The 24,163-nt window shown below is 42.1% G+C and overlaps 1 protein-coding gene across 3 annotated transcripts; it reads right to left on the reverse strand.

Annotated features, from left to right (window-relative positions):
- Window positions 1-1,407: 1,407 nt before the first annotated feature.
- Window positions 1,408-20,103, reverse strand: WDR89 (WD repeat domain 89). Of its 3 annotated transcripts, XM_056346916.1 has the most exons (3): window positions 19,991-20,103; window positions 19,523-19,606; window positions 1,408-3,083 (listed from the first exon to the last, which is right to left on the reverse strand). In XM_056346916.1, exon 3 carries the CDS (start codon window positions 3,050-3,052, stop codon window positions 1,883-1,885), a length of 1,170 nt encoding a protein of 389 aa, XP_056202891.1. In that variant the 5' UTR covers window positions 3,053-3,083; window positions 19,523-19,606; window positions 19,991-20,103; the 3' UTR covers window positions 1,408-1,882. The 3 variants fall into 3 exon arrangements, with proteins under 3 accessions (XP_056202891.1, XP_056202889.1, XP_056202890.1); XM_056346914.1 differs by lacking the exon at window positions 19,523-19,606 and having other exon boundaries at window positions 19,991-20,099; XM_056346915.1 differs by lacking the exons at window positions 19,523-19,606; window positions 19,991-20,103 and adding an exon at window positions 6,365-6,389.
- Window positions 20,104-24,163: the final 4,060 nt, after the last annotated feature.

Genomic DNA, 24,163 nt, shown 5'->3' on the forward strand with positions numbered 1-24,163 from the left:
TGACAGGGGAGAATAAATCTTGAAAGGGCACATGAGCCAGGTGCGTCACAGCCCTGACACTTGCTGCCCAAGTTGTTTCAAAATAGCACAAAGTAATTTGAAAAGTAACAGATACAGCTGTCGGGCATAACTTGAGTTTAACACAAGTAATATAAAAAGTTTAGAGAAATGTGATTTTTATATGGAAGTCACAGTTTTAAATAACCAGCAGTATCAAAAGCAAGTGAGTCATTTTAATTATCACTAACAGGCAGACACAAAACAACTGTGGATGCATAGTTGTGGCTGAAGGACATTAAGTTTGTAAAACATTATGTGGAATCTTGATACTTCTGGTTGAATAGGATTCGTTTCCAGAGATGATCAAGACATTTTCAGCACAGCAGTAACCATATACTAGAGGTATCTTCTGTACCTCAGAAACCGTTTCTGAACAAGGCTATTCCTTCAGACTTGACATTCAAAACTTGTTTGGAAAGAATTACCTATCCATCCTCAGGCAAAATAATAAATAAAAATAAATTCCTTGGCCAACTATTCTATAACACAGCAATTCTTAAATACGCTCGTGCATTTTCAGTTGTAGTCCACATATGTTAAGCATGGCTTAATTGCCAACACCATGGCTGCAGTGGTCCTCAGGAGGCTGAAGGTGACTGTACGCAGAGCCAGACGCTCAGGGCGTAGTCTGCCAGCGGGGCAGAGTAAGCGTAAAGGCACAACCATTTCAGAAGTACCGGGTAATGTACTTATCTTAGTATTCCGTGAAATACCTATAAAGTGGTATGAAGTACCACTTCATAGGTATTTCACAGAATACTAAACCAAAGCTGTCCTAGGGATATGCCTAAGCATAAAACGTCTCATTTCTTAAAGGACACACACTAACCTCTACAAGGTTTTGTTAAAGTCTCCTCATACTGGTCTGTTACTCCGTAACTACAGTCTCAGAAGGCAATGTTCATTTTTCATTTTTAAGCTTCCCACTTAGCATGTGATAAGAATGTGATACCAGGTTATTTCAAACGCAGGACCTGGGATTTTGAGCACCACTGGTGTAATTATACCTATTATTTCTTTAACCCACTGCAGATCTCTCCAGTCTTCCAGGTGCACCCCCCTGAGATGCACTTAACCAGGAGAGGATGAAGCTGCTTGCGAGGTTCTTGGGTATTTTCATGCAGGAAATATGCCCTAAATAACACCAGTTTAACAGTTCTTATACGTTTAATAATTAGCTGCTTGGAATCACATGTTCCTGTTTGGTTGAATACATTCGTATCTTCACTATGAAAAATACAGCTCTATCAACTGCTTCTTTATGAGCTTGCAATAAACCAATAATATGACAGTGCAAAACAGTTGTTATTTTTTGTTTCATTAAGAAGTAATTCCTTCAGGCATTAAGAACTGACATAAAATCTTTTAATATATTGAGCAATTTCATTAAGTTCTCTGTAAAGAAAGCAAAATACAACATGAAATACAAAAGCTTTTAAAACATGCCAGGGAATTTCAGTGGGAAGGTAACAAATTATGCAAGCCACAGGCCTATATTCCACATTAAAAATGTTGGCTGAGGCATTAAACAACCACAGAAACATTTTTCTATAATATGATTTAAGATCTATTGTTCAAGAACCCGAGAGCAAATATTTACTCTTTTCTGATTAATATTAGCAACTTTAAAAGAAAGAAAGAAAGAAAGAAAGAAAGAAAGAAACAAAGGCATTTTTCTGCTGACTGAAATACACTCCCCGGTAGAATTCAAGCATCATAGTTCTTTCCACAGAACACCCCCAAATAAAGCACAGCCAAGTATTGCCTGAGAGACTAAACACCAGGAAAACTCTACACAGCAGAGATACCCACTTTCAGAATTTTACTTTTTCCTGCTTTTGAGGGAGCTGTTGTGAACTCTTACTCTGTTCTGCACGGAAGAACCAATCTTCATAGATGCTTTCTTTGCGAGGGACCTTTCCACAGCTCCGGGTTTCCATAGCAACAGCTGAGCATCCTCTCCACCCGTCAGCAGAGACTCCTCTGTCAGGTTCCAGCAGAAGGAACGAACCGTGGCAGAGTGTCCTCCACAAAGGCTACCCACCCAGCTCAGCCCGTTGGCGCCGCAGCTGATGAGGTGAATGTTTCCTGTGGATGTTCCCCCAATAAGAAAGAGTTTGTCTGCCTTTTCATGGTACAGCCCACCTACCAGGTAATGTAAGCTGTTGTTTTCAACACAGACGGTGTCTCTGACATCCAGAACGTGCAATAGTGTTATCGGTTCTTCGGTATCTACCTGAGCAATGTCCCACCAACAAAATCCCTCATCATGTGTCATGCAGTAGACCTGTTTATAATCTTTCCCAGACCAGCCAATAAAACTTACTGATGAATCTGAATTGCAAGTTGATATCAAAGCATCTTCTTCATTATCCTTGTTAATGTCAAATACATTAACCAATCCATCAGTTGCCCCAGAAACTACCAAATTGGGTTTGATTGGATGAAAACAAATTTTAGTGATATCATCATTGTGACACTCAGAATAGACTCCCAAGGGTTCTTTAGTTGCACTGGCAGAGTTTGTAACGCCTCTTGCATCCCAAAACACCAGAAACGTGTCCTTTTCAACCTGTTCTGTTCCAGCACAAATTATGATATCACTGCAGTTGATATCAAAACTGATGAAAATGTTGGAAGGATAGCCACTAAATATCTGCACAGCTTTCTGAGTTGCTGAACGAATATCCCAACATTTTACTGTACCGTCACTGCACGCTGAGAACACTACGCTGTCACACATGTGTGCAAATCGGACACCATTTAGTATCCCAGGACAGCTACTGTACTCCCGCAGGAAGTTTAATGTTTCCCTGTTATATACCCTAATTGACTTATTGGAACACGAAACTGCCACAAAGCGATTGCTTTCAGATTGAGCAGGTTTGGAAATGTCTATATCCAGTAAGTAAGCAGGTTCCTCTCTTAGCACAGAACGTTTTGCTATGCGCAGACTGGCAAGCTGCTCCTCAATCTTCTCCACTGCAGTCATCCCAAATGCTGTTCCTAATGTTGTCAGAAACCTGTAATAAATAAAATCCAAGGTGAGTTTTAATTACAACATTCATAAATAATACTAGCTTTAAAAATCACGTATGAACAAGCATCCTGCACAGAAATGATGCATGAAGTCAAAATTCAATTATCCTGATGTCCTACCCCCTGCAACTTAATTTAGAGAAACAGAGAACCGGAAAGGGCTCCCTGAGTTAAGGAGTTCAGTCTCTTGTGACTGTAAGCACTATATCATATAATCCCCTTAAAAGATTAAATAGTCTGTCTGTGAATCTCGTGAAAGTCACTTAGCTAAATTTGCTTTATTATTTTTATAAAGTAAAGAATAAAGTGTTGTTCTCCACAAGCGGAAAGAAAATGAAGCCATCACCACTACCTGCGTAAGGAGGAGTAATTTTTGTTCTAAAAAGTTGCTAGGAGGCACAGCCCACAAATAGTTGCATCAGTACAACCGCAGGACACTTTGGTGAACTTCCCTGCTGAGGGGCGTGCAAAGAGTAGGCAGAGAACAAGACCAAAATTACACAGAACTACAGCCTGAAATGGCCAGATAAGTAAATTTTACAAGTATTTAGGTGCCCAATGACGCACATAAACACCTGCTGGCATACCATGGACCACCTAAACAGGTTACATGACATCAGTGGAATTCACTGGAATTAAGCACCTTTGCCTTTTTCATCAATTCTCCTAAGAACCTAAATGTTTTTCCAGCCTCCTATAAAACCACATAATGCTGGCTCTTAGTGCAACTGATAAAAATCTTCCCTTCAGAGGTAATTCTCCTCTGGCACTACTGAAACCTCTTAGAAAACCAAACTATTTCAGTGATGTTACTCAAATTCAAATTTTGCCAAGCAAAACCAACCAAAATTAACCAATACTCCCTTAATCCTCGCATACGTAGATTCACTTTAAAAAACTGTGTGCTCTAAACAAAAAAAGTTTCCTTTCTATAACACAAAGGAAAATTCAATTCTGTAATTGCAGTAAATGCTTTCATCAATTTAGTGTCAGAAAAAGTACTGAAGCATTTAAATTTAAAAGACACATTTGCCAACATAAACAATACATGGTTTTAGTGAGTTCACAAACTACAACCGTTTTTAATAGAAAGACGTAGGCTGGGTATGTTAAGTAAGCATAACCATCCACACGAATGACTTCTGTTAAAATTACAGGTTGGATTTTGGGGGATGGAATGAGCAAGTTTCCATGTATTATTTGATTTAGGGTAATTATTTTAACGGTCCACGAGAGACTGGCATCAAAGGAAAAGTTGCTATGACAAAAATGCATTCTGCTTTTCTTTCTTCTTGGTGTCGCTTGTTGTTTCAGGGTTTTGCTTTCCCTCCTATTCGGTACATACAGATATTCATGATACCATGTGACAAATGAGCAAATTCTTAAGAAACAGCTTAAGTAGGCACACTCATAAAAACTTAATTCCCAAGTCACAAATAATCTCACTAAGCTATTTGCCTCAGTAATATCCTGACAATGAGGTCCCCAGCTTAATCTTCTACATCAAAGCAGCCTTTCAGAGCACATCTACAAGTAATTTTTGCCATAAAACGCAGACATCCTGTGGAAACTCCTTTCCCCTCTAAAGAGAAGTTCAACATGTTTTCTGGCATTAGCCTCTGTACAACCCTACCCACAGAGCTTGCTTGCTCCTTACTTGTCTGGGTATGTCCTCAAATGGAACAAGCTTTTACCAGAACTATTATATAAAGCAAACTGTCCTCAAACACTGTTTGCTACACTGCTTAAACGTAAAACTATTGAACTCTCATGCAAATTAATAGTTTAAGAAATAAAACATTCTCCTATTTTTAATGACAACTTCTACTTAATCCAATATACTGAAGAATTACAATGGAAGCTCCTATTTAAATACTGTTTCAAAAACACGTGCTTGGAGGTAGAGTTTTCATAAACCAGCTATCCTGTAGTGCTACGGTTACTGAAAAATTGGGTTCTCTCTGTAAACATTTTGTAAGAAAAATGTAGTTTTCCAGACTGACCTGAATTTCAAGCGCTAAATATTCAGACTTTTTATACTCAAAAGGCCAAGTGAACTCAAAACAGGCATGCTCCTGACAAACGTCATCCATTTGGAAAGTAAGCTGCAGTTGTTTAAATATTACTGACTTCGATAATATTACTCAATGAGCAGTTTCTACAACACTCACATCAGAGCTTTTACTGCTGGGGAGGAAAGGGTGAGGGAACTCCACAAGTACCCAGAAGTTCTAGAAAGCCAGTCTGCAAAAGCGTGTTCATTCAGATTTAATAATATTTTCCAGGAAATAAAATTAGCCCAAGATAGCTCTTAAGCTTTTACCCTCAAACGACATAGGTACAGCTATTCTGAAATACCAGAAAATGCTGTTCATGTTTCCAGATAGATGTGCAATTTATACCGTCAGGAAGCTGGAAGGTATGGTTTTCAATTCTATTTCCACCACAACAACTAAGAAGCCTTCATATTGCATTTGATGGCAGCCAGGTTTTTGCTAAAAAGTCAGTAAAATGTCTGCCTTAATAAGAAAGCCTTCAGACTATTATGAAATTGTGATTGAAGGTTACATAAACAATTCATGCTCAAACTTCAGGGTGTAGCTGCCAGCCCTTCCTTTTCAGAAGGGGAAGTCACTGTTGTATTTTGATGGGAAAGTTTAAATGGCAGGAATAGGATCTGTGTTAAATTTATGAGACAAATAGGAAACAATGGTCTTCCAAACACAATAGGAGATAACTAAGGATTGGACTGCAGCCACCTACAAAGCGCATGGTGCTCTGCACCGCCGACGTGAAGCACTTTTAGTTTAGCGCTCCTTAACTTCAACAACACGGGTATCTGTTTCGTTTGTGCCACAAAGAAACCTCGGGCAAACTGAGTCTCTTTGAAACCTGACATACTATGGATATAGCACAACCGCCAAGTGTGATGATCAGTGATGAAAACTGCTCATAATGATGTGACAAACTGACACAAAGACTTTGCAGGGCACAGGCGGCTTGCTTTTGAACTGTTCCAGTCTCAGAAGAAACCGCAGAGAGCACTGGCCGAAACCTCTTCTTTCCCCAAGGTCCCTCTTGTGCTCAGAACATAAGGCAGGCAGGCAAATTCAGGTTCCTCACTTATTCAAGCTCACAGTGGTCCATAGTCTGGGTCTACAGTCTCAACATAAACAAAATCCAGGTGATGTTCAGGTGCCAGGAAAACAACACTACCTGTATGACACACAAATACCTGCTGAAGGTGTCTGGCATGGCTAGTCACCTGTGTTTGAAAAAGAAGTCCAGTCCCATCCTCAGTGATCACCATTCCTCTTCTGTAATGGCTGCACCTCTCATCTGCGTTCACATCTGCATCCCCTGAACAAGGTAAAGGCACCTTTTACAAAGTAACCCTGAAACGTCCATGTTATTGTATCTAGTCCTCTGGAAGCACATTCATGCAATCTTCTCTATGAATTAACCTCGCAGTTAGATACAACCCCTGCACATCTCCCTGACATCACAACTGCCAGAAACAGTAAGCTTCTCAAAGGACACCCACATCTTGGGAACTCAGAATAAACAGAGTACTCTGAAATAACCTAAAATATTTTGACCTCCAGGGCATCCTTCAAGGCCTGATTTTTAGAATAGAAAGCATGACGTGGAAGCGGTGCCAAAGAGGCAGGACAGGATTTTCAGATGCCTTAGTTTTGCATTTCTCACTAGTGGAGGGTGGAAACAACTACATGGCAAGACTAGAAGCCAACAGCCGGGAGAGCCGAAAGCAGGCCTCTACCATGATGGAGAAATGAAAGGTACACACCTACCCGCACAACCTAAATATTTAATACATCTCAGTATATACAACAGTGCTCTTTGTGCAGTATTCTAAACGTTGTAGTCTCAACTCAAGCCAACAGGCTCATGAGTCCTCTTCAATCCAGAAATTTTTTTTAAAATATAAACTAGTAATTAATAAGTTATTGTTCTTCTCCTTTTAGTGGTGTACACGAAATGCTGCCAAATTGCATAGTTCTAATTTCCAAAAGAGAATCAACAACACATAGAAACATAGAATTACCTCTCTGGAAAATACCATGGAAAATGTGGGAGAAATGGAACTTTCACAAAGATTCAATCAGCAACGTAAGGTTAACTTATGAGTAGGAGGATAGGAACACATAATAAAAATGAAAACAACCTGTAGTTTTGGCAATCTTCTCTGCAGAGGTCAAATACCAAAAATAGCAAGGGATTTGAACAGCACTAGATGAAATCTTGCACTGTTCTTTCCTATCATAAACAATACAAACAGACCCTCCCTTTATTTTCTTGATTATTAAAAGTTCAAGAACACACTAAAAACAAACCTGGAGCTCTGGGCAGCAGAAAGCAATTCATGCATGCAACACTACATGTGGTTTGCATTTTAAAATAAAAATGCAAAGCGCAAGCTTGGCTGAGGAGAACGCATTAGCACGCCGCACTTCACTAATGCAAAATGCCTGTAGAGACCTCTCCTCACTGGCACCACTTCACAACAGAAGATGGATCAGCCAAATGATCTAAGCACTGAAAGGAAGCACAAAACACCCATCAGGCATGCATAATTTCTGCAGGATATAAACTCCTATAGTTGATTTTGTTATTTTACCAAAGCAGAGAGATAAGGTGTTTTTCCAGCATTCCCACAAAGCCATTTTAAGGCACAGAGAATAGCATTTAGGCTATCAAGCAGGAAAGGAATAACATGCGTGAGAGGCTACGCTAAAGAGCAGAGACAAGATGTAAACTGCCAAGAGAATTATTTCATTCTTTCAAATCAGCTACATCTCCTTTCCAAACATAAAGTGCAGCAAGAAAAAAACTCCACGTAATTTTGTATTTGCAGTAAAGAGAAAAATATTATATCAAGAGGAGAAAGGAAGAAAAAGATAAAACACTGCCACAAAAATGTCAATGGGAAGAGCAAAAAAATTAGGTCTACCGAACTATCTGCTTCCGTGAAATCAATTCCTACCCTCCCACCAGCATGGACCTTAGGGGTACAGTCCTGCTCAGCAATGGAGAGAAGAGTTGTAGGTGGGCCAGAGAAGCAAGGAAATAGCTTTAAACGACAGTATTGTTTAGAGGGAAAAAATTAATAAAAGTCAGCTAGGAATGAACAAAGGGAAAAAGTCACAGGTGCTCAGTGCTTTGGGCTTCAATAATTTTAAAAAAAGAAACCACAATTTTTGTGCACTCATCCTTTGGGGACATAAGCAGGTGTTTATGTCAGTACAGAAATAAAACCTCTTTTTGAATATTATACCAGACGTCCATAGAGAGAAAACACAAAAACAACTTTTGGATTTGACCAGGTGTAGTTTTAAATGCATAAATCATCAAACCAATACACCGAATATTTTCATCAAAATAAAACTTTAAAAATTAGGGGTTTGGTGTAAGATTTTGCATTCCAAGTAGAAAGACCAATTCTGATTTTGCATCCTATACTGGAAAATATGGTGGAGTCAGGTGAGATTTAGAAAATTTAGGCATGCTTTCAAGTCCAAATTGCAATGAATGCCCAAATGAATGAACATTCAAACTTGAGTAACTGAAAACCTACTGATATAAATGCGTGAACTAAAGAGATGGCAGAGAGCTGCAAAGAACCCAGATGACAAGCCACTGTAAGAAAATTCTAAGTGTAGAACAATCCAACACACAATTTAAAAATTCAAGTAAGCCAGAACACGCCCTATAAAACCATAAAGATGCTCGAATTACTAATTTTGGCTTGAAATTTCAGTCAACATGATTAAAATCTGATACTTGGATACCTAAACTACCTTATCTATACCAGTTTAGGAGAACCCTAACATAAAACATGGGAGAAACAGTTTCTAAATACGCTTAAGAAGCCGTGTCAAACATTATTTCAAACATATTTGAGAACTTTCCTTTTTCAATCTTCTCCTTTCATCCAACTCCATGCCAGTGAGACAGACCTACTAAGAGAGGAGCGGCAAAGTAAGCTCTGTCACTGAAATCACACTGAGATGAGCAGCTGGATCCAGCTGAGAACTTTCCTGCAAGGAGGAGGTTTCCTAGTAGTGACCTCACCAGGTAGAGGATGCTCCGCGTATTGCATCAGGTAGATATTGCATCCGGGTATTGATGAGGTGGTCAGCCAATAAAGGAGACTGCAAAGTAATAAGAGGATAAAAGATGCTCTATTTTACTCTCCTGGCTATTCTCAGGTCAAGCTGACAGAAGCTGCAGCAGAAGCAATCCTATTTTATAAAGACAGATCTGAAAGAGTCCCAGGCAAAGGTTAAATTACTGAAAGAGATACTGTATTTGGGTCTTTATCTTCTGAATTTTATATATTCTCCTTTATTTTTGTAAAGGATACTGTATTTAAAACCACCCGTGAAAGCTAATCTATGCCTAAATTGCATGCTCACAGCCTCTGAACAGGAAAACCAACAGTGCATCCTCAGGTGGATTTGGGAGAACAGGCAAGAGGTGCCAGGAAAACTGTCCCAGCACTGGGCCCTGGCTTTCGCACTGGACTGACTCTCTGAGATGAGGGTCAAACATGAGGTTTGTGCCTATTCCTCCTCCTCCCTTCTCCCCCTTCCTCTCAGGCACAAGCGGTGCCTAACCTGTTACTCCAGCCCAGCACACTAACAACGTATGGAGTGAGACATCCGGATCGCCCTCTCAAAGAAGAGTAAGTGTCTATGAGGAAAGTCGTGGCCGGTTCTGCCACACTCACTCTTTCTCTGACAACCACCTCCCCCTGTGATGTGAGCCAGGACCCTGGTTAACACCCCCGCGAGGAACAGAAGGTGGATGTGGGTGCCCAGCCACTCCAGAAGACTTCACTGTCCAAGTGCTATGCAAACATCGATGCTCCCAACTGCAGCAGATGCTAGATAATTCACAGCTTCAGAACACAGCACCTTTGTGTCCTGGTGTCTGTCTGTAATGTAACCATGGCTGTACAGCCAACCCGCTGCAAAACTTGAAGAGAATCCAAGTCTCGCCTTCTGCATTTGTGCTTATCTCATCAGACCTCAGTGACCACAGAAAAGTAATTTCCTTTCTCTTGTGAGCACCTCCCATCGTAGACACCATATTGACATTACTTTCCGTAACCACAAACATAGGAAAGAAGAGACAGAACTAATCAGTCTCTCAATTACGTACAGCCAGCAACTGCTGAAAATCAAACATGTAGGGTACAATGTTCTGTGGGTAGTATGAAGTTCTTCTCCATTCACATTTCTGTAATACAGCCGTAAGCACCTCAGCGAAGATTCATACCTTTCTCTGAACTATTCCTCACACGCCTCCTCACTAACAGCATTTTCTTTTGTTAAAAGGTCGAACAGCAAGCTGTTTGACTTGGCACTTGAGTTACGCACCAAGATGGTCATCTCACAGATAAAGACGACAGAAATAATGGTGTTCATCTGAGTGGACTGGAACAAAAGAAAAGGCTGGCCTACAAACATTTACTAGCCCGGATTCTGGCAGAACAGCTTACTGAGTAATTCCCAGCAAGAGGCAACATTCACTCTTTACTTTCTTAATTAGTGAAACAAAACCAGTATCTGCCTAACTCATAACACTTACGTACACAAACATTATTAAGTACAGTGAGCAGCAGGCTTTTTTTAAAAAAAAGCCTTGTTCTAAACATCTACTCTACAAGATCAAATGTAAAAGTCACAGTAAAGTTGCAATGCACCTGCGAATTCCACAATCAAAAAGTACTTTGATGTCCTGTCAAGTTTGGTATTACAAGAAAGGACTCCAAGAGTGATATTCGCGGTCATTTTAAGGTGAGCAAAACCACCACATGAATGGGCAACCCCCATGATCCACCCTACAGAGAAAGGTGAAAGGAAAAAATTATGTATGAAGCTGCATGAATAATTTAGCGTCTCCAAAATAACACCACTTATTTCCTTCAATTAATACATTGATACTTGGTACCAACATCTTCATATTAAAAAACCCTGGAAATAACTAAGAATATTGTTCCCAAGTATTAATAAATTTTTCTGAAATTCTTCCAAAGGAATTGTTTCTACAGCACCAAAAGCTTGGGAAATTTCAGCCTAAATTTAGCAGCAACTGTAATAAAAGGATGTAAAGAAACAGCTACAGCAGGAAAAATAGCTCCTACTGCCACACACTGGTGCCAAAATACCTATAATGAGATAAAATGTTTTATTTACCAGAATAAAAACATTCTTTCACAACAGTAATTTAGCTTAAGTACACTTCATTATCAGAGCTCATACTACAAAACACAACTATTATGTTTTCAAGACTCTTTTCTTAAAACCCAGGTTTAAATCAGCTACTACAGTTCTCAGCCTCACTGGGGATGTTGCTGCTGAACAGCTAAGAAGATATTCCCCTACATGTGCAGATATGGCACCAGTGTTTTCCAAACACAACCTTTGCATGCTTACTGATTTTTAACATTATACCAACATCACTACCCAAGCAGTTCTCTGCAGTTCCAGATGTATTGCACAAGCACAAACATCCGTCAAGCCTAAGCAGGGGAAATGACTTCTCGTTTTCCTCATTTGCTTCCCCAGGAATATGCAGATCACTAAGGTATCTTCGCCAGTCACATCCTACAATATCCATTTTCTATATTCAGCTAATCCAGGACACCACCATGTCAAGGTAATTTGTCAGACCCTCTCCAGTATCAGAGCAACAGGAGAAACTGGAGATCCTTGCGTGCCTATGACAGTTCACAGACTATCAATTTCCAAAACATGCTCTTTGTGCACAGCCTGACAGCTGGAGGCTCTACTGAATCCTTATCATGCCCTAAGCTCAGTTTTCAATGCTTTGTAGCAGACAAAAGGAAAAGATGTCATCTCAGTGACAACAGTAGGAGAGAAGAGGCTGAAATAAAAGGGTTTAGAGCTATGTTGACTCTATCCTGTTCAAGAGAATTTACTTTTCAGTCTCCATAAATGATGCTAAGGCATCAAGTATGTGCTCATTGTACCCGTGCAAAGCACTCGCTTCAGCTCTTTGTTTTCAAAAGCCTTTAGACAGTGTTTATACTCGAACCATATGCAGCACTCCAGTACTAGCTTCATCAATGCCATACACAGATTAAAAATAATCATTTTTCCCTGTTTATAATATCCAACTGCACAGTGACTTTCCACCACACTGCACTGGAAGTTCACGTTCAACTGCTTTTTCATTATGAGACTGATGTAGGACTCGGTCATTAGAAATGGAATCGCAAAAGGGAAGGACAAAAGAGCAAGTGCGTAGGTATGGATACTCTACCACTTTCTGATCAAGAGATCTACTATATGCAGCCACACAGACAATCCCTTCTGGCACATCACAACAAAAACTACACTTTTCTTAGCACCCACAAGCCCCTAAGATCTGGGTGGGGAATTTGTTTTTCCGACATCCACAAAGACCCTTCTAACATCTTTGGCAGACAGTGTTACCCCAAAACAAGATGAGGACAGAAAGCAAAGTCAAGAGCTTTATGTAATTTAATAATCCTGCACTCAAACCATGTTTGTTCTCAATATTTTAGTCAATTCGTATTTAGCAGGTTGCCAGCAGGGCTCTTTGCTGAAGCCAACCTCTTGATAACTAAATCACAATCAAGTGCAGAGGCAAATGGGTTAGATGACCCAGGTAATCGACTGTTTATTTTGCAAGAAGTAGCTGGGATGTTTTGCCTTGTATAGCTTGGCAAAGACAGAGACTGAGAGGGGATATGATTACTATCTACAAACACATCAAAGGAATAAAAGCTGAGGAGGGAGGGGAGCTATTCAAGAACAATACTGGCACAACAGTTTAAGAATATAAACTGACCATAAATAAAATTTAGAGCAGAAATTATAAACTTTGTCTTTCAAAATAGTTTCCAATTAGACCAGCGGGGGCAAAACCTTTGACTGTCTTCATCTACTTTTATAACCTCATCAGCCTGACACCCACGACTGCCCTTGCACAGCAAAGAACACAGATAGGAAGGCAGACTGAAAAACAAGCAACTACGAGATAAGCTGGCACATCATTTCTTTCTGGAAGATACCACGTTGCCAGACAGACAATAGCAAGACACAACACATTTACTGCATAGTTTCAAAAGCAATATTAAGACCATAATAAGCAGGTATCTGTGTGCACAGAGAGAATGCAACTTCTAGCTTAAGGTGGCTTCCTCTCTCAATACCCCTGAAATCGTTGGGATAAAAGTCTAAGGACTTGCTCATGCTCCTCTGACCAGCCACAGTGTAGAGGAATTGTAGAGGAATGAAGGCAGGTTAATTATCATTGATGATATACAGCTGTGGGCTGGCTTCAGGGGCGGTGGGTTGGCTGATGTGGATAAGGTGCAGCTGTGGCTGGTTCCTTCTAAGTGGTTAAATAGCTTTAATGGGTATGAAAGAGATGGACTGTATGAAGAGGAGCAGGGGAGGAAGAGAGTGCTGGAAGAAACAGAGGGAGGAGAGAGTGCCTGGATGTAGGAGAGATAAGGAGAAGGATGCAGCAGAGGCAAGAAGCAGAGTGGACTGGCCTGAAGAGTATGAAGAAACAGCATGGAGAGCAGATGAACTGTTGAAACCTTGTGGGGGATTGGTGGCTGTGCCAGGGCAAGGCGTGACAGCTACTTATTGAAGTTAACCTGGTTTGGGATGGTAAAAGCCTTGTTGCAGCCGGTGAGTGAGTTCATGCTGCAACACCACATCTTTTTGCAAAGGCTGTCGCGTGGAAAACTCTCAGGTGTGAAGGTTTTATCAGTCACTGCAACGCCGAACTGAAGTCTTTGTGTTGTGGGGTTTTTTTGGTGTTTTTTTTTTTTTTTTTGTCCCGCGGTGACTGCATCTCTCGGCGTCACATGAAGATGACATCAGGGTGGCTGGGAACACGTGCAGGGCACCCCCGCCGGCAGCGGGAGGCTGCCGTTCCGCACCCAGCCCGCTGGATGTCAGCAACGACCGGCGCGGTCCCATTCAGATCACGCAATCCAGCAGCAGAGCACTAAAGTCTTCTTAGTGCATCTACATATCCCGCCTCTCATTTTAATCACTTACGATAGGCTGATTATCGCCTTAACAGAGTGGCGATCGAGGAAACGAAAACTTAATTTACATTGCAAGGCAGAGGAAATAAGCCTGACATTATGTTACTCGGGTACCAGCATTTTTTTCTTCCTTTCAAAGGCTTCAGTTCCTCAAATCAGACTTTAATCAAAAATCATACCCTTCACTTACAATGGTCTAGCACCAAAAACTGGAGAAGAAAAACACACACCTAAATTCAACTACTTGCAACTTTTTCTTTCTGATCTGTCAAGGAGATTTAAGAAGTACATGGGTTTTTTTAAAGACTTTTTTTTTTTAATTGTGAATTTAATTCAAAGCTTTTTGAGCTTTCAGAGTTCATGATAATGCAAGACATGACTCCCTTATTTCCCTGCAATGGACACAGAAGCACAGAGGGAATAACTGACTTTTGTGTGTTTGTATTTGGTCTTCGAGCATCCAGCAAGTGTCAAGTCCAGGAACATCCATTACTTTATTTTCCCAGGGAAGGGGCAGGGGGGACAGCCACAAAACAAACCAAATCCCATAACTCAAAACCCCTCCTCTCTCAATCTGTTACACTCCTGACTGGCTGCTATGAACACTCCTGAAGCAGGAACATTCAATACAAACACACGGTAATAGTTACCAAAGACATGGAACCACTAGAATAAATTTTTCCTTAAATCTGTTTGTCCCCCCTTTCAAAACTAAGTCATGTACTTCCTTATGTGTATTTCCTTAATTACATAAAATTCATTAATTCCTTCCTTAATGACAGACGTTCAGTAAACTAAAATCCACTTACCTCAAAAACATCCTCCACAAACCATGTACAAAACTTGAGTACATCAGCTTTGCTAGTGAAAGAGATGTATGTTTCTGAACAAGAATTTTTGGTTTCACAGCCATCTGCTTATCCCTTCTGATTCCATAAAGGAATAGTAACACATAAGTCCAGCACAGTCATTCCCATAGCAACAAACATACAAAAGACCTTATTACAAGCAGATCTTCAAATTATTGAAAAGTGATCAATATCTGAAAGTACCAATTTCCCACCCTGCCAGCACACAACTCCACCTAGCAAGCAGTTCGCCAATTTTAGTTAAACGCTAGGTTGTCTTTTCCCCAGGTTACCTGCTTACCAGTTATACAACATGCTTACATCTTATTTCTACTGAGAAGCTGAGCAATGGTTTTGCCTTGAAATAGCAGGCACAGGGAAAAAAGAAAGATCACAGTAGTTATGGCTAGATGTAGAGAAAGGTGCAAGTGAAAAGTTGCTAATCAACTAAAAAAAAAAAAAGAAAAAAAAGATGAAGATACTGCTGAAAAAAAAAGAAATTGCACAAAAGATTATTAACAACACAGCAAAAAAATTATTTTACTTTAATTTTTTTGACTCAGTTGGTTTAATCCAGTATAAGAACAGCGAGTGTTTCAATGCATCTGTTGTTTCACAGATATGATTCAGTCACTATATTAAATGAGGGATTTTCAGAACCCTTTAGTTTGGATTTTTCATGATGAGTTTTTCATTTAGCTGGAAAACTAGAGAACTAAAGAAAAGTAGCAAGTGCCCTTGTAAGGCCACAGTGAAGTCTCATATAAACCAAGAATCCTCAAAGAGCAAACTAATAGGGAGTAAGAGGTTTTAAAATATTCTCATTCCTCCATCTGTTGCAACTTTTATCCTGAAACTAAATATTAAGGTCACCTCAAAACATTTTCAACAATACAAACAGCATAAAAAAACCCAAAAAACAAAACCTTCAGAATATTAACAGTCTGCAAGAAGTGCCTTCAGATTAATATGAAAAGGGGAGATAAATTTATGTAAAGTCTGTAAAAGGTATAAACAACACTACAGATGGTTTATCTTGCAAAGGAGATCAGACAGCTAACACAATAGTCCTTCTGGGCTTAAACATATAACATAATGGAACAAAATAAAAATGTATCAGACTGAAGGGTTTTTAAGAAATATTAATGTGAACCTGTCAAAATGGACAGCTGCACAATATTTGTTTCTTGCCACTCTTAGAAAATATTTTGATTGTTGAAAACACGCAAATAACCTGTAAGGCCTAGAAATGGGACAGAAAACACATTCTGTGCTGGGCCCTTCAGAACAGTCTAATGAAATTATTCAGTATTTGAGCATGATTTTTTTCAGTGCTACAGATTGGATTACTTTCTTCTTCCAGGGAGCTGTCCACACCCATCTCCTGCTTTGTTCTCACTAAAATACTTTCTTGAAACTTGCATCAAGATATCAGCTAAGGCAAAAATACGTCATAGAAGCAACGCATCCACGCTACTGAAATTTAATCTGAAGGCAGTATTTCAGCATCAGACATCCTTCACTCCCAACCTAAAGCTTTTCTACCAAAGCAACCATCTTCTACATATAATTTCACAATTCCTTGCCCTCTCGTTTATTTTAGAAGCTAATACAAGATTCTCTGGTCAGTCACGTTCATCCACCAGATTACTTCCACATATATTTAACTAACCAGCTGTAAATTAAATGTTCTAAGCTTCTTCGCAGACTGCGCTGAACATGTCCTGTCTCTACATGCTGACTGTACCAGCCCCACAAATTAACAGAACATGCTTCTGCGAGATCTGAACCAGTGCCGGCTCTGCTTGGTTTGTAGGTGCAAAGTGCTGCAGCAGAGCCGTCCTCTCCTAGAGCTTCAACAGCTGCAAGCAGGAAGGAGGGAACAGTCTGAGGGCAGCTTTGAGGGGAAGAAAAAGGAGATGGCAGGAGGAAATGACAGGAAAATGCACCAGCAAGAATTTATGTCACCGTTCTGTTACAGGAAAAGAGACAGTACAGGAACACAAGAAAGGGAAAGAGCTGAGGGAGAAGAGGACAGTGGGTCAGGCTAAAGTCTGAAGAGGGCAAAGGCATGTTTGAAGTTGAATTTTCTAACCCTACATGCCTATAGGCAACACACTCTCTTACTGCCTTCCTTATGCCCTCCACTGTCCATCTTGCACTTAAAACTGTTTGCCAGTCACCAAGCACACACCTCCAAAACCTGGCCTTGCCAAGTCTCAACTTTCTTGTTTTATGTTTGGTGTGGAGCCCACTAACAAACTTGTCATCACACAGGAGATGCTGACCCACACAGATGTCTTTTTACTCACCAATTAAAAGCAAGTCCTAGAAGTCTGCACAGGTGACTTCACATCAACACAGCTAATCTGCATGGTAGTGCCAATTTCCTTCTGCTTTGCCCTTTTTTTTTTTTTTTAATAAAAGCAATCCCGTTACATGTACAGTTACAGTAAAAGCACGTCAAAGCTGCAGAACCCAGCCAGGAAGTGCTGCCAGCACATAACAATCTGGTACTACACAAGACCTCCCACGCAGTCAGGTACAGACCAGACCTTAGGGCTGCCCATCAAACAACTCTTGTCCCCAAGACTGATACAGTGAAAGAAAAAAAAATATTTAAAAAATCATCTTATACTTAGGGCATTTAAAAAACTACCTGGACATCATCCGTCACCCCATGCACAGCAGACCACTTATGGGGCAAAAAAAAAGATAACTGTTTCCAAAACAGTTTGAGAACACACAAGAACAGCCAGGCCCCACGTCCCTCTCTATGCAGAGGCTTCCGAGGAGCCTCGGCTCACCTTCCCTACAGGGCTGTTCCCTGATCCCATAAAAAGTTATTTGGGGGAAGTGCAAATAGCTACTGTAGTCCTTAACTCTGAACAAACAGAAACCAACATGTAAACTTTAAAGCAGCATTGCATAAAGTTAGCAGCCAGAAAGCAATCCTTGGGATACAGACAAAGAGAAACCTTTTCAGTTACTCTGCTGACAATGACAATTATCTTACAGAAGCTGCTCTGTACATACACTTCACTGAATCTGTGGATTGCTCTCAAACAGGTAACCCATTTAAAATTTTAGGAAATAAAAGGCATTAACATAGCTTAGTTCTGAAGTTTTTACAGATCCAAAAAAACAGCGCATTAAGAAAAGACCTTGTGTTTCTGCGTTCTTCTGAATATACAGTACATTTCTAGGGAAAATGAATTTGGAATTGTAGAACTGTAACCCATGAGTCAGTAACATAACACAGCATTGACAATTCACTTCCCTTATCTCGTAAGAAAAAGTTAGTTCTCCAACATAGCATATTTTAAAACACCTGTTGGTTATATAAAACATCATTTTAAGATACACGTATTACAGCTTTAGCAGTAGTTTGTTGAGGTTTTTTTTCAAAAACATTTAAAAGTTTCTTTCCACTTTTTCCCAAGGGAATAAAACAACCAAATGAAAAAATAAAACTAAACTCTTTAGTTCTTCTGACCTTTTCCAGATTGATTTTTTTGTTTTAGACTGTTATTTAGACTATTAGTAAAAAAGATCCCCATCTTCACCAAATGTAGGCGAAGTCAGCTGGTACTTACCAGCATAACTTCTTAATAAATGTATTTTATCTTCCAATACAGGTCCTAACTTCAACCCTGACAGCCCTGAAGTGGCCAGTCACAACTCTAATCAGATGTGCCTGCCCAGAATAGCAACACACTGACCGAATCCTTGTGCCAGACTCAGTCCTAGCCCAGTCTCTCACAAACACAGCGTCAAAGCCAGTGTCCTGGTTGCAGCTGGGATAGAGCTAATTTTCTTCTTAGTAGCTGGTACAGTAGTGTTTTGGCTCTGATGCGAGAACAATGTTGGTAGCATACTGATGTTGTTAGTTGTTGCTGGGTGGTGTTTATGCTAAATCAAGGACTTTTCAGTTTCCTGGGCCCTGCCAGCCAGAGGGCTGGGGGGGCCCAGGGAACTGGGAGGGGACACAGCCAGGACAGGTGACCCAAGCTAATCAAAAAGTTATTCCATACCATATGGCGTCATGCTGAGTATATAAACTGGGGGAAGAAGAAGGAAGGGGTGGATATCTGGCACTATGGCGTTTGTCTTCCTGAGTAACCGTTATGTGTGATGGAGCCCTGCGCTCCTGGGGGTGGCCAAACACCTGCCTGCCCATGGGAAGTGGTGAATGAATTCCTTGCTTTGCTTTGCTTGCCTGTGCAGCTTTTGCTTTACATATTAAATTGTTCTTATCTCAACGCTGGAGTTTTACATCCCTTTCTGATCCTCCTTCCCATCCCTCTGGGTGGGGGTGAGAGAGCAAGCGGCTGCGTGGGGCTTGGTTGCTGGCCGGGTTAAACCACGAAAGCCAGTGAGGGTGCCCAGGCCAGTGCCAACGCCCCACCAGCCCCCTGCCCCCTGCCCGGTGCTCTGAGCGCACAGCTGGCCTTGCCACGCTTCTAGGCTTCAACGAGCAACGAGGTAAACTCACGTGTAAGTGGAGTGTGTCAATTCACGCTGCACCTGCAACGCAGCAGCCCCGCCAGCAGCCAAGCCAGGGACGCTTCAGTTCAGCCTAACGGAGAAGACCAGGCAGCGGTGAGGGCGGGAAGGCTCCGCAGGCCCCGCTCCCCTCCCCGGGGCCGCAGGCACCGCAGGCCCAGCGATGCCCGACCCGGGCGCACGGCGGCGGGGCAGGGCCACCGCCGGGCCGTCGCTCTCCCAACCCAAACCACGGGCTGTGGGCAGCCCCTGCCCTCGCCCACCGCAGACCCACCGGGCCGCCCCCAGCCGCAGCACAGCCCTCCCCTACACCCCCACTCTCGCCCCCACATACGCCCGCCCTCCGAGGGGCGCCCCCCTCGCCCTCCTCACAGCGACGCCAGCGCGGCCGTCCCTGCCCTACCCACGGCTGCCCCCTCGCCCCAGGGACCCCGCCACCGCCGCGGCCGTCCCTTACCCTGGCCCGGCCCCCCCGGGGGTCCGTACGCGGGCTCCGTACCCCGGCCCCTGAGAGCCGCCCGCTCCCGCCATGCCACGCGCCACAGCCTGCCGCCGCCGCGTGCGCCCTGCCCTGCCCCCTGCACGGCCCGCCCCCGGAGCCCTCCCCGGCCCTCCCATTGGCTGCTCCGGCGGCTCTCCAGCGGCCATCTTCCCTCCTTGGCAGCGGGGAAAGGAAGCGACGCACGGGAAGGGGGGTGGTGCAGGTGGCGGGGGCGTGGCTGCCCGCTCTACGGTCGCCAGTTTCATTGGCTGCCGGGGCGGCGCGCGACACACTGGCGCCCCGCCCCGTTGCCATGGCAGCGAGGGCGCGGCCTTTCCGCCAGGCAGCGCCGCGGCCGAGGGAGCCGGGCGCCATTAGCGGCCCGTAGAGAGGAAGGGCGGGCTGGCGCCGCGCCGTGGGATCGCGGAGAGGGGCGCGCGGGGCTGCGGGCCCGGGGCGGGTACCAGGCCGCGGCCTCCATCTTCCGACGCAGCCCGGGCGGCTGGAGCCGGGCCTGCTCTCGGACACGGCCCTGGTGCGCCAGTCCCCTCCCCGGGCGCCGCGGGGGGGAAGCGATCGTCTGGCGGCACCCGAAAGGCCGGTGGGCAGAGCCTGCTCCGCCGCACGCGAGAGCGGACGGGGCCCGGGGGCTGATTTTCCTTTATAGCTTTTTATAAGCGACTGACAGCGGCTGGAAATGAAGCCTGTGCAGGGCGATTTCCCAGGAGGGATCCAAACAAGAAGAATTAATTATATTTCCTTTTCCTGGAGCTTGCTGTTACGTTTTTCCAGACCCCTGGGTTTTTACAAATTCCAAATAATACTCTTTTTTGCTTTTTTTTTTACTTGCAATTCAATGGGCTAGTGCACACATGTGGCCTGTTGTCTATAGACGCAGCACCAACACTCACAAGGCCAACAGCTACTGCTGCAAGGCAAGCACGATGCAGTGCTAGTGTTGGTATGAAATCAGCCTGAATGCTGAACTGGTTAACTTTGTGCTTTTACCACTGTCTTAAAGATGTTGGCAACTTTAGTCCTTCAAACTTCCATTAAAATTTGTCAGACAGCATTATGTCCTATAAACACTCTCAACTCTAAAGGCAGCAAGCACCAATTTTGAGTAATAACTGTATTTAATTTATAGTTCCAGCACCTGCAAGTGATCTACTATAGTCCACAGCAATGTCCACTAAGCAATTAGGAGCTATTAACAGCATGAATAATGCTGTAAACAGTAGATCACCAAAATGAATGACTAAAGGACATGCTGCACAGTGGAAGCACAGGTAGCAGCCTCTCTAAATTTTCAGTTTAAAAATCTTTGCAAGTTAGTAGAAATCTGGGTCATCATGTTCTGAAATTTAATCATTGTGTACGAGACAAATATGATAACATCCCTTTGCTTAAGAGCACAAGATTAGCAATTGCAAAGTAACTCTTCATAACAGCGGTTGTTTGGCAATCCTCCCAAGGCAGTTCTGCACTTTATCAGCCACCAGGACTGAATTTACAACAGGAATTGCCCAAACACAGCTACTGGCATATCAGGAGAGATGATCAAACATGTAATGGGTTAAGTAATTCAGGGGAAGGTTTTGTCTTTAACTGATATGGAAGCAGAATGTATTTCTGCTTATGCTGCTAAGCTGTCATGTCAAATTAGCCTTACACATTTAAGGGGAAAAGAACTTCCAGAAAACAAGCTTTGGGTTTTCTTGTTGCCGTTTTGTTTTGGGGATTTTTTTTTTTTTAAGATTCTGAGAAGATTGACTGCTGAATCCATCTACAAACTCAAATCTGAGATTACTTGGAACTGAACTGCATTAGAGTTGGTACAGGCGATGAACTGCTCTCCTGCTACTGTAACAAATAGCCACAACTTTAAGCCAAAATAGCTCCCCACTCTCCAACTTTGGAAAACTCTTAGTAGTTCCTTTTTGATTATTAAGTATATCCAGACTGCATATCCGCTAGGGAGAAAAAAAAAAAAGGAAAAAAAAGGAATTAAAGTTATGAGAAGACTATAAAGATGGAATTTTGCTCCAAGGATGTTCTGAAGAGAGCAAAGTGTTTACAGCTCATGCCTTGTTTACACCTGTCAATTTCTTCCTCAGCCTACCACTTCCCAACGCCTCTGTTAATCCCTTATGTCCTCCCCTTACCTATTCCCACAACCATTTCTCCTCCATATGCCAACATCTTACCTCTGCCACACACAGCTTCCTCCCCTGCTTGCTTTCTGCAATGCCCCAGTGACATACTTTGCTGTTTCTCACCTTCAACCATCTTACTCTACACATTTAAGACCAGCCACAGTGTTTAACACAGAATGGAGATACCCAACTACGCAGAGGATGGCCACCCTAATGAAACCAGTTTGGCCCATGAATGCTGTCTGTTGTGAGCTGGAGGAGCCTTGTGGTGTAGCGTATCACCAGGCATGAAATACAGCTGCAAAGCTTGGTAGGATGCTGGTCTCTGGAGCTGCTTGAAGGGAAAAAACTGAAGAGTAGATAAGAAGTAGGCATCCCTGAAAGTGAGGAAAAATGGCTTGTAGCACGTGGGAAAGCTGCACATAGGAAAGCACCAGAGAGCTGGGAGGCAATTGTGGCCAGTTGTACAGAATCAGGTATCATTGCTTTCCCACCCAGGAAAGGCTGATCAGAATCTAGTTAAAGGTAATCTCACCTAATTGCAGTCTGGCTGCTTTCTGTCACCAATTTGTAGTGTTTTCTAGAGTAGAACTTGTGCTTTAGTTCTGTTGAACTAACGAGTTTAGGATAGTATCCACCAAAATGAGATCCTTTTGTTGAGTTTGCTGTTGTCTGAACTTCACTGAATTTCATTATGAAGCATCTATTTAAACAGTGGTCTTTCACTGATTTTTAAAGCAGCATAAAGGAAGTTTGCTATTTTCCTCCTAAGATTAAGAAAAGACGTTTGGCTCCCCTGCAAACTGCTGCAATGCATATGCACTTGGGGTGGGGGGTGATGACAAACACCACAAATTTAGATTTCCCTGAAAGATCTACCACATAGTTAAAAAAGATTTCTCTTTAGGATATGATCCATGTTCTATAGTTGTGGGAACAGGAGAAGGTGGTATTTGTCCCAGAAATGGGAGGGAGGGTCAGAACATCAGAGTGAAGTAAAAGCAAACATACCAGCCACACTTCAAAAAGGCTGTTACATACTGTATCAAAACCACATCATCTGTACACCAAGTACTTGCCACGCCATCCAAAAATGCCACAGCATGTGGTCAGAATAAGTCACCTGTAAAAAGCTAGAGCAGTCAGTTAAGTCAATAATAAAAGGAGTAATAAATATTTGACAATTAAAAGGAGCAATAAGAAAATATTTCAGAAAACATTAAGTGTTTCTATCCAACTGTTCTTCACAGACTGATCTTAAAACACAGGGAAAGCTCTATTACAAAATGTAAAGTGGAGGAAGGGACAATTACTAGTGCACTGCAAATTTAAACTGTTGGGAGGAACTTGGTTTTACTTTGCAGAAAGTAGTTAGCAAGCAGGAAGTCCAATCAGATTAGATAATACATGTGCAAATCATGGCTAAACTGACTACTAAAGATGATTTGTATCTATAAAGGCTTATGCACTTCTGTATCTGGTCCACTCTTGTCATCTAATGTCTCATGGAAAGAGCAACAAACCATACACAATTGAGGAAGATCCAAATCTTTGGTCTATGGAGATTTAGTTATCAGTTTAGCAATATTTGGCTAGGATGGGCTGATCAGAAGTTTTTCAATTACATCTTTCAAATTTCAGCTTATGGCATAAACTGGAACTGCCATGAGTCTGTCAATTAAGCTCCGTCAGCTGTTTAAGTAGAGAAGGAATGCTTACTCCAAACTCCTTCAATGTTATTTTATTTAGAATCAGGAATTAGAAAGACCAAGCACTTATGAAACATTTTATGAAGCAAGGGACCAAAGACTAGCTTTGGTAACAAGTTACGTGCTTGTAATAAACCACTGTTTCCCCAGCAAAGGCCATAAACAGAAACATCAGTGGAATATGAATTAAAATCTTGCCACAGAGGTGTGGTTTACTTACATTTGCTGAGGTTTTAATCATGTACTTTCTTCTGAGTTTATCTTTTCTGGGGTTCTTCAAGTGT

Source organism: Falco biarmicus, chromosome 7, assembly GCF_023638135.1.
Source record: "Falco biarmicus isolate bFalBia1 chromosome 7, bFalBia1.pri, whole genome shotgun sequence".
Lineage (NCBI taxonomy): Eukaryota > Metazoa > Chordata > Aves > Falconiformes > Falconidae > Falco > Falco biarmicus.

Bases quoted from the DNA above. Each gene is read 5' to 3' on its own strand.
- WDR89 (XM_056346914.1), bottom strand. From the start codon at position 20,064: ATGGCGGGAGCGGGCGGCTCTCAGGGGCCGGGGTACGGAGCCCGCGTA. The intron at 3,084-19,990 runs GTAAGGGACGGC...TATTTATTACAG, and splicing joins CCCGGGGGGGCCGGGCCAGG to GTTTCTGACAACATTAGGAA.